Raw genomic sequence first — 11,641 nt, forward strand, 5'->3', positions numbered from 1 at the left:
AACTTGCATTTTCATCTTAATTGTGTGAATCAGGCTTGGGGAGAAGGGAAATTGAATCTTCTGCCTCTAACTGTCACTGAGTAGTAAAAGGAATGCTGAGTATTTTACAAGCTGTAAAATTTTGTGTGGCTAATGACTGAATACACTTACTGCCCCTCAGCAAAAATGATAGGACTCTGTCAATTCTAAATCTACAGTTGTCAGCACAATTAATTTTCTTTTCAATCTGGAATCCACATATTTGAAAATCAAAACTGTAATTCACATTTTAATAAGTGTTCCACATTTTATTTTGGTTTACAAAATCTGTTGTAATAAAAATAACCCACTGCCGTTTAGAACTCTGATCATTTATCAAATGTCCTGGAATTCTGAAAGCATTACTAGTTTTGACAGTTGACAGAACAACACAGAAACCGCTAAAGCCACAAGAAAGTCAAATGTTCCTGTCATCCCCACTCAATTTGTATTTAAAAAAAAAAGAGTATTGGGAGTCATTTTGGTGAAACAGTGAAAGCTGGCACTAATTGGGTTCTGTGCTAATAAGACATGTCTGTTTTATCATGCAATTTTGGTCCTAATTGCTGATTAACATATTTTGAACTTGCCTGGAAGTGTGAAATCAGACATCTGCAGGTTTAGCACTCAAGCGCTGATTAGAAGCAATTTTTGTGGAGCAGTATATGTGAGCTCCATGGACACACTTCTACTGAAGGTGTGGAGTGCATTGGCTGACACACAATGCAAGGTGGCTCAGGGACCGAGGTCCTGGTGGAAGAGATCCAGATGAAGTGGGATGTCCTGCACCCACTGGGTAAGGAGTCCACCTCGCCCTCCTGTCCATCTTTCCTGTTGAAGCTGGTGCTGTTCTGCATGGCCTCATGTCGTCCTCCCGTTTATCCTACAGACCAAGGAGGGCCCTTAGCAAGATGCCCATGACCAAGCACTCACTTTCTCCTGGTAACTCTGTAAGGTGTCCAACTTTTAGGTGAAGTCCTTAGAATTGCTGGATTAACTGTTGGTAGTGTTGGATTACTTCAATAAGAGTGCGTTGACAAACTGTCCCAGAAAGTCTCCCGACGTGTTTCAAAAGACCTCTTCAAACCTCCAGCAGCAAGTATACAGTAAAAGGTGAATCTGCCTTTTAAGTAGAGCTTGTAATCCTTAGCAACGACTTGTTAACTCCCGATCAGCAGCATGCTGTTAGAGGGTGTTGGGTCAAGCGCTATCCACCAAAATGCCATGCAGCCTCGTTAATGAGTGCCAGCAGGCAATTTAAGTGTCAATCAGCCCCTTAACGATCCTCCTGGCGGCTCTTCAACGCCTTTACCAAGATGGCGTCTTGCGCTAAACATGGGCTAAACCGGTGTTTCAGCTGAGGGCCCCATCTTGGCCACATCAGACGGAGGCTCTTTAACGCCTAAAGGAACCGGAGCAAATTGCCCCATTCTATTTTCCTTGCATCTAAAATATGCACACATTATCATTCTTGTAACAGTTGCAAAGTTTTTTTGTAAACTTTTGTGCTGAATCTTGGAGAAATATATCAGAAAATGTTTTACTTCAATAAGAGTATGTTGTTAGAGTACATGTAAATTAAGTGTTAATCATTTATACATTCTTTGTACATTACAAATGTTAGTGTCAAATCCACCACGTACAGCATTTGTTTGACAGTGCCAGTGTTTGAAAGCGAGGTTACATGTGTTGTCAATTAAGAAAGGGATATTGATTTCAGCATTTCTAATAAGTACAGCAACGTTGGGCCCAAATTTCCCGAAACACTTTTTCCGGCGCACCCTCCTGAGATGCGGCGACTTTGTGCGCTCAAAACGGTGCCAAAAAGCTTGCTAAGGATTCTGGCCGCTCTGCTGTGTGTCTCGGGTCCTGTTGCGGCGTTTATCGTGGAGTGGCGGGGATGAGCTACAGCCCTGTGCCGAAAACAGTGCGCAGTAGCTCTTCACCCTCCCAGCACGTCCTGCAGGCTGTGAGCCGCACCCAACGCTCGCCGCCTCTATCCCGGGCCAAGTGGCCTGCCGCACAGGCTGGCCGCTGCCTTCCCACACTGAGGGCTACAAGAAACAGGTTGGTGGGGGGGGGGGGGGGGGGAAGAGTTTTGATCGGGGGGGGGGGCGGGGGGGAGGGAGAGTTTTGATCCGGGGGTGGGGGAGAAAAGAATCTTCAAAGATTTTCCAGTACTTTGATATCTAGCTATCTTTACTAAAAATTCCCTATCTGCAGTATCTTACAGTTCACCCACTACTGCATAGAATTCTAAAATATGACTAATTATCACAGTCACACTACGCAATGCTGAACACCAAAATTTAAGTTTACATTTTGACATGATTTTTTTGTTAAGTCTAACGTTTTAAATTTCTAAACCTTGTCAGGGCAATTCTTTGGTGCTGCAGAAGTCAAAATCCAATGTGGTATGATGCCGCACACGAATCCATTAGGTGAAAGCGTTGGTGCTCTTGATCTATTATTTACAAAGAAAATCCTCCCCTTGCTTAAGTGGCCCCTATACTTCAGCCTTCATTACAAGATCATTTTTATTCTTGTAAAAACACCATACTCAGTTTAATCAGACTGATGGCACCGACACCCTGTCCAGTCTCGCTGTTTGGGATTTTTTTTTAAACTAACATTCCTATCATAACACTCATTTGGAGGCTACCTGCGCTGATTTCTTAACTCTCCGCAAGGGTTTTCTGTGCGGGCCACAAGTGGCCACATACGCTGGCCTAAGTTAGTTTGGAGCAACTATTAGCTGTCCAAACTGGCTTAAATGGCCAAAACAGGCGTAGGTAGCTGGTAACGCCCTCTTTTGAACAAAACTAAACTAAACTTAAAAAAAAATCCTAACTAACTCGCTTACACTGGCGCAAATTAAATGTGCAGAATGGGGATTTTTAAGATACTCCAGAAAAATCAAGTTGCTCCAAAAAAAAATGGAGTAACCTCTGGGGAAATTTGGGCCCATTATAACTAATGCAGGCATCTCTTGTTATGTATTAGTTTGACTTTGTTGACATTGCATACGCTGTACATGTTTGTAAGGCACGTTCTTGACCTTCATTCCTCTGTTTCTCCTACCAACTTGGAAGAATTGTGATATTAATGGGCATTGAACCTAATCACTAATACTTTTAGGAATTTATAACGTGGATTTTAAGGAACTGTATCGTAAAGACAAAAGGCAATCCTGTCAAAGGGTTACAGCTGAAATGTCCTGATGACAGACCTGTTGTGTATTTCCAACTTTTTTCTATTTTTTGTTTCAAATTTTCCGCATATGTACTTTTTTTTCTTTATCAAAACGATTGTGGTGGACAGGTGTTGCCTTTAAGGAATTGCTCTATTTTCATAAGAAAACAGCTAGTTATCCTTCTAGTAGTAGACAGACGGAGCAAAGTAATTCCATCAGAATTATTTGTCTTTGTCCATCAGACCCTTTAGTGAAATGTTTTGTTGACATAATGGCATTGTCAAGCAGCAAAGATAGGTTGTTCCAAAATAATTTATGTTAAGGTTTTGAGCTCTTTCCACTGGTACTACAAAATCATTTTTTTCAAAATACATCTGGATATATTTTTGCCCCCGCCTTGATTGAACCAAGAACATTACTTGGCTGTGGTTTTAAAAAATTAAGTTGGGGCTTGACTTGTGGAGTGGCCCTTTGGAATTTAATAGATGAACTTTCAAATTTGTAAAAATTGTACTTTTTTTGGTAACAACCTGTGCTACCTACAAATGGAATGCTTTTTAAAATAAATGGGATTTCAGGATGCCTTTATTTGAGAAATGCAATGTGAATGAACAGACAACATTTGCATAAAAAGTAGTGAAGCCCCGGGAGAAAGTATTTATTTACTATATGGAGAACATTCTGCAATGTTTTAAAGGCAGCAACGTATTGAGAGGCTGAAATGATTGCCATGAACCATGAGAGCTAAGCTTCAGAGTGTGTTTCTTTACAAGATTTACAAACTTCAGATTCTCCTTTTTCCCTTTTGTTAGTGTGTTTAGTGGAGAGCTTTCAAAATTACGGATGACATGGGGGATGAGAAACTACAGTTATAATACTGGGACTATTTACTCTGGTGTGGAGGAGGCAAAGGGAGATCTAATGGAGGTTTTAGAAGTTAATGAAGGACCTTGATAGTGTGAATAGGGAAAGACTCTTCTGGTTGGGGTGTCAGCATCACGAGATCTTTAATTTAAAATTGTCAAAAAGAGAGTGTTGATGGAGGTGAGGAGAAACTTCTTTTCGCAGGATTATTGGATCATGGAATGTTTTGCCACAGGGAACGGTTAAGGCTGAAACCATTGCATCTTTTATGGGAAAGATGGATAAATATTTAAAGCAGTGGAAGGTACAAGGTTATGAGAGAGCAGGGCAATGGGATTCATTATGGATTACTCTTTCAAAGAACTGGTGCAGATACGATGAGCCAAATGACCTCCTTTAGCACTGTAATTGTCTATGGCTATTTTTCACAAAATAAACCTTATAATGCTTACAAACCAACAAAGCATTCAGATTCATAAACCGTATGATTCTCCTTATCACTCCCAGGTATACATCGTGTATATTTTCTACAAATGTTTACTGGCTGCTGCTCCTTGTATATTAAGGTGACAACGTTTATTTTGGCTAATAACCTTTTGTAAGTGAAATATGATAGCTGAAAATAGTATATGGTGTATTTTTGTTTTTATTTTGTAGCTTCCCATATTTTTCATTTTTTATTTAATTGGAATATTAAACCCCTTCGGGTTGAATATTTTACTGGCACTTTCAGTTTACAGTCTTCTGTAAGCTTCATGTTACTAAAATGATAGAAATTCACAAATATACTGCAAGTGTAGTGAAAAGATTTGTTATAAAATCCAGCCCAAGCCCCCAACATATCTTTGGTTGGCATCTTTTTGGATTTCAAACGCAAAATCTTAAAAATGATATAGCTATGCCATCTAGTGACTATATGGTATAGTCTTCGCAATTCTTTATCAATAGCAATCACAAGTTGATGAACCAAATTAGGCTCATTTGTCAATCTAGTTTTACAGTTAAGTTATTTTTATCTAAAAGGTTGCATGGGGTCTTTTTAAATGTTTTGTGAGGGGCCTGTTGGGCTTGCTGCTATTATTTATTGAATGATTTTCTCTGGAACCTTGTATTTATTGCTTTTATTTAGCTAATGGATGTTGGAGGAATCCCATTGTATTAAACAGCCGCCGGTTTTAATAAGTATGTGCAAACCCAGAAGATTAAATAGCTGGCCCCATTTTTGTCAAATGGCCACTACTTTTATTTAATCAAATTTCAGGGAATTTGCAAATGCCTGCTTTTATTTAATAAATTTTCAAGAGAATTATAATTCTTCCAATGTCCTATCAACGACGCAATGGGGGATCCACTAGAAATATATTATAAGTCTTGCATATACTGGTTCCTCCAGGCATCACATTTCCTGTAATGCATTCCCCATCACATTCTGTTGATAACACATTCCTGCACGTTATCTCTGCAGTTTCCCCAAGGATATATCCTTTGCCCTCTTTTTCCTCATCTGCATGCTGCCTCTTGAGACTTTTAAGACACAAAACATTTTAGAATAAGAAAACATTGTTAAAGATCTAAGGGTAGGAAATAAAAAACCAGCTTCAGAGCCATCTATTGATTGTTTAAATATTCTCTGTAAAGTTTGCCCTGAGGAGCAATATAACTCATACAGGGTACAATACTGGCGTGTTTGTTATAGGCTGTGGACTGTTATGAAGCTACTGAAATATTAAAGCCGCTTTTAATCTGATTCTGCATAATAAAATAGCAAAACACAAACCCTGGGCAATTGAATATAAAGGGCCAGAATTTATGGGGCCAATGACAGCGTGCGTACGCCGTCATAAGTGCTGTGAATGGCCCCGCGGGTTCTGTGTTTCCACATGCAATGCGCATGTACGAAAACTCAGAACTTGTGATCTGTCAAGTTTCTCCTTGACAGATTGTATGCCTCTGCTGTAAATGAACTTTCGCTGGTGCAGAGTTGGGCTATTTGCCTGGCCCACATGATCTCAGGGATGTTTGCGAACCGTATGTGCCCCTGGAATGTGTGGGCCTTTACGAAGGAGCACGCCTACAGGCCCAGGACGGCAAGAGTCTGAAGCTCCGGAGACGCAAGGTAAGTGCGGAGTTTTCTGGCGGTTCGGAGAAGTCTCGGGTGGCAAACTTCCGACCGCAATTTCCAGGCCAATATTTTGAAAGAAAGTTGAGTAAAGATGACCTAAGTAATTATTATTGTCTCTTCAATGCTAATTATACTTAAGTGGTGTATAGCAATTGAGTGCTAATTGTATGTAGGTGGTGGGAATTACTTGGTCTCTCTCTTGCTCTCATATATATGGGGTTAGGCTGGGGACGAGTTGCAAGCTTAATTTGGGGTGGGTGGGGCACAGTATGTAATTTGTGCCTCCTTCATCCTGCACCAACTGGCTATTTGACTTTTACATTCAATACCTCGTGGACGAAAGTGAGTTAATGAAAACCTATATTCAATAGCACTTACCTTTAGCAATAGCAGACTGGAGTGCCATCAGATTTAATTAGACATGACACATGTGTTTCATCCAGGTGTATTTTTTTCTTATAAAAATACCGCTTATTACAGAGAAGAAGCTATGATACTCTGTTATTGACAAACATTTGGATATGACTGGAATGCTGTCTCAGTTAAACAAAAAAAGAAAAACTGCGAATCGGAAAGCAAAACAAAAAGCTGAATATAACACAGCAGGTTATCAGCATCTCTAAAGAGAAAAGACAAGTTATAATGTCTGGATTGTGTAGCTCTGATGCAGGATACACTGCAGAAATATAAGCTGTTTTTTTCCTCTTTACGGATGCTGACTGCATATTTCTAGCATTTTCCATTTTTCATGCTGTATATTAATACCGATGTTATTAATGCACCCATGAGTACCCAGTACAGTTTCTATATATCTTTGAGCTTCCAGTTTTGTATACACTGAATTTAATGCAGTTCATACAAACCACAAGCGGTACATCCTATTTCTCATAGATTGCACCATACAATAATACTTCAAAGCATGGACTTGTATTACAATGTATAGCTTCGAATTACCTGCAAATGAATCACTTCAAAGAAAGAAAAAAAAATTTAAGCAGGAAATCCCAGTGGACAACTATTCTTTTATGGTACATTACTCACTCTATTTAATTACTATGAATATTTTCAATACTCATAGCTGAGTACTAACTCAACTGGCTCGTCTAATTTTTGATGCTTTAGTTTATAAGTATCGTAGCTCTTTCCTCAGGCTTACAGTTTTTCTGTAATATCTGCTCCCCTTATTATTTAAGTAATGGTACTGTTGCTGGGTGTTGGAGAGGAAGAGACGAATGTACTCTTTTACTAACTCTGGGACTAAGGGTTATCAGTTGTATTATTCAACCAATTTTCATAGCAACGAAATGATGAGTACACCCAATCCAATCATCTTAAACAAGTCAGTGAAGCGTAGACCAGCAGAGGAATAGAAAATGACCTGACAATAATTCCGTTAAGGAATGGAGCGAGATTGCTGCACCACTGGAATATAATTTCTCTGAGCAAACATTGTTACTATATGTTTTAATAAAGATCTATTTGGGAATTGTGTTATGTGAGTGAAATTCTGATTCTGTTGTGCTTTTCTTCTCAATCAGGAATTTGTTGAATTATCAAAAAGACTGATCAGTGATACTTGTTTGAAGGAAAGCATTGTGGCTAAAGCCAAAGAATATGTCGAGAAACACCATTCCTGGAACACAGAAAAAGAGAGTTATCAGAAACTTATCACAAACCTGCTTTAAATGGCATTGGTGCAATACTTTAGATAGGCAGCTTTCTTATACAACAGCTGGGATTTTTTATTGAAATGAATGAATCTTATGAGAGTGGCTTTTGAAAAGAAATGTTAAAATCATTTTCTGCATCATAATTGTTGATCGGGTAATATTTTGCAGCAATATATGATGGTTTACTCCAGGTGGCCAGATTCTTGACTGGGATTTAGCTTGTGTGACCTATTGGTGTTAAATTTGTCCATCTAGTCTACCTATACATTACTTTTTATTTGTTTCTGTAACCCCTGAGTTATCAAGGTTTAAATAAATCCATGCCATTGGAATATTGTTGCATGCAGCACCCATGGAGAAAGTCCCATCTTGCTGGTGCTTGCTTCAACAGGTCGTATTTTTCCTGAGATCAGCACAATTCCATGGTTACTTATATGAACAATGTTTAGAGTTAGACCTTATGACAACCTGTTTTTTTTTAAGTCAATATTAAGGATAATCTGTAGCCAGACACTTATTCAACAACACAAATTGGAGGGGAAGAGAGAAACAGCATTATTTTTAAAGTCAATTGTTAATCATTTCAGTGAAGTATTAATATATATATGTGCATGCCCCTGCACACACCATGATAGCACAGCATGGAAATCCTGTATCACTACCGATGAGATCTAGATTAAAACAGGGTGTTAATTGAGTGAACCACTAAATAGTATTTGCACTGTTAATCATGGTGGTACATTATTTGTCAGTAGTCTCCTGATGATGAAATGTATCCCTTAAACACTTTATTTACTTTCCATCAATTTCACTCTGTTTAGTGCGTACAAACTTGGGTTTGGCGCTGGTATCAAAAGCTACTGTAACATTTGGAAATAATTTTGGGAACATTTGGGATTAGAATCAAAACAGGAAATACTGCAAATAAACAACGTCAGTCAGCACCTTTAAAGAGAAAAGACAGGGCCTGAAGATTGCTATCCAAAATATTAACATGTTTTTTTCATTTGACAGTTACTGACTGAACTATGTATTTCTGGACGTTTGTTATTATCCAGCTTTCCAGCATTTGCAATTGTTTTGTGACTAAAATGCCCATTTTAGGACTTTTATTTTTGATACCTGTGGGGTCAGATATTTGTATCCTTGTACTCCACCTGCCTGTAGCTTCCACTGAGGAAAATGTCTCACCATTTTGGTGGCCATTGGTTTCCTTAACAGCTCATTTTTCCTGACCTCTGCACAATTACACAGTTTCTTTAAACTAGCAATTTAATAGTCTATCGCTATTGTGTATGTTACCCAAAGAGCGAGAAGCTTATCATTCAGTCAAGACATCTGGCTTCCCACAATTCAGTATTAACATAGCAAACAAAATCACTAAAGATGTTTCTGGGAATGACTATCTTTTAAAAACAGCAGCAAGCCCTCAAAAAATGATTTGAAGCACATGTTTATCAAGTGAAATTTAACCCCCTTCTGTCTACAACCCTACAGCTGCAGATTTGCAGTAGATGTACTCCCAAACATCTGTTATGTCAATGCTCGGGAGTTAACATATTCCATTACCAGACTTAAAAAGAACATCTTTCAGCTCAGATATGGCCGCTAAAGTCTGAAGTTACAATCGGTCTTGCACAGATCTGCAAACATATTTAATTTCGGAACATTGTATGTCTTGAGTAGGTGTCTGTATTGGACTCTAAGGCCACCTTCCATATAAACCCTGGAAGATCAGTGTTGGTTTGAGCGAGCCATTGTAACACAAATTAAATGTAATCATGTGGGCTGGTGGTCATTATACTGCTAGCACAGAATACACTTTAATTCTACTCTTTTCAGGAGCACTTTTGCAGCCTTTTGAATTAATGTTGTCTTTCACTATCAAAAGACCTATAAAGACTTTCCTAGTAATTTGTTTATAACAACATCGCTCAGTAATGCCATTCTGCTTGATGGAATATGTGGATGGTAGCATTTGCTGTTTGCACCATTTTATTATATATATTAGTAAACTGCTGGTTATTGGACAACTCACTTGACATGATTTCTGTTTTAACCATATCTTCAACTTCAAATATCAGCATTTAAAAATGAGGCATTAACTATATCACTTCCATTTGAATAATAAAAGCATCCTTGTACTGTTTTTTTAAAAACAAATATTATAATAAAACTACCTACTGGTAGATTAAGCAACCTCTTAGTTTATTCTCAGTTATGCCTAGGTTGAAGTTACCCTCGGGTACCAGAAGAAACCAATAGTCTAGTCTGTAAATCTCACCATTCATGAAAATAACATGGCAAACTTTGATCCTCTGATACACATTTTAGCAAAAGACTTATCAGCCATTCGGGATGATTCTGGTGAGTGTTCATGTTCAGCAAATTAACATGAGATATTATAAAACTGCCACTAGCTAATGATGGGATCAAGAGGGAAGTAAAAATGTTAATGTGTACTGAACAGGATGGCTTTCACATATACATGCACTTATTATTTTGTCCTCCATCACATATACATGCACTTAGTTTTTATTGGAGGACAAAATAATATGCTTTATTTTTATATTGGGGTTGTGGTTTATAAATGCACATATTTCATGTTTTAAAATGAAAGTTGTGAAGTATCAATCAATAAAAAGTGTTTTTGGACTCGAGATATATTGTTCCAGAATAGTTTATTTACTATTAAGGCATAAGAATGACCAGTTTCTCTCTCAATGAGCAAGAACACCTTGTCAGTGGCCTCGTTCTGTGCTGTATCTGTTGTGTATGGAGAAAGAGTCAAACTGAACACTGTGAGCTCAAAGTAAAGTGTGACCTCAGTCTTTTATTGCAGGTCTCCAGAGTGCCTCTCCAACCTGTGAAGCCTCCTTAAATACCTATGCTCCCAAGGAATTATGGGATCCCTTGGGACTCCAGGGGATGAGCCCTCTGGTAAATACAAGTATACATATATAACAGTATCATTCTATGATTGTGTGATTGAAGTCCAAGCAGGGCACCACTTCAATGGTCTTCTCTTTGGAGAAGTTTGGAACTTGCCATTTATTCTCAGAATCCCATCAAAATGATGTACCTCTTTCCCAGAATTTCCGGCAACAGTGATGTATGCTGGAAATTACGCCATTCCACAAGTCAAACTTCGCTTTGCAAGCATACGCTGAAATTTCTTGGAAAAATAATTTGAATATGCTGCAGCGACCATAATAGCGAATCAGGGGACCTCTAAAGCAGCACAGCCGATGGCTTACCCCATCTACATCCAATGAACTAATTAGAAGATCAATATTGGCATAACCGGAGTCATGGTATTCTGAACTTTTAAGTCCTTCCACCATGCTGAACTTGATCACTTGCAGAAAATTGTTTGAATTATGGACACACTTAGCTGCTGTATTCAGTTTTCAGGAACATTCAGGATTTATTTTTTAACCATTTATTTAGAAGATGACATTAGTAATTTATAATGCCTAAAAAATCTCATTAAAAATACCATCACTTTCATCAATGGCAGGTGCAGACACTTCAGTCCCCTACTATACACAATGGCCCTGAATTCACGGCCCCTATGGGCACATACGAGATGTGCACGCGCCCGTAGGGGACCCACAAGTTCCAGGTTTAGGTATGCGAAGCGCATGCGCCTAAACCTGGAACTTGCACTCTCAAGAATTCTCTTGACAGATCACACGCATCCGGAAGTAAAGGGCCTCCGTGGGTGGAGAGTTGAGCTATTTGCCCAACTTCTGCCCAGCGATGCCCTTGAAA

General features: G+C 38.7%; 1 protein-coding gene across 4 annotated transcripts in view; it reads left to right on the top strand.

Annotated features, from left to right (window-relative positions):
- The window catches only part of glt1d1 (glycosyltransferase 1 domain containing 1), a 90,146-nt gene extending 79,619 nt beyond the window's left edge, over nt 1-10,527 (top strand). For all 4 annotated transcript variants that reach the window (XM_070887776.1, XM_070887778.1, XM_070887777.1 and 1 more), the window contains one exon: nt 7,736-10,527. In XM_070887776.1, coding sequence (XP_070743877.1) covers nt 7,736-7,882 — 147 coding nt within the window. In that variant the 3' untranslated portion in view covers nt 7,883-10,527. The remainder of the gene's footprint in view (nt 1-7,735) is intronic.
- The last annotated feature ends 1,114 nt before the right edge of the window (nt 10,528-11,641 follow it).

This window comes from Pristiophorus japonicus, chromosome 8 (assembly GCF_044704955.1).
Source record: "Pristiophorus japonicus isolate sPriJap1 chromosome 8, sPriJap1.hap1, whole genome shotgun sequence".
In the NCBI taxonomy this organism is placed as follows: domain Eukaryota; kingdom Metazoa; phylum Chordata; class Chondrichthyes; family Pristiophoridae; genus Pristiophorus; species Pristiophorus japonicus.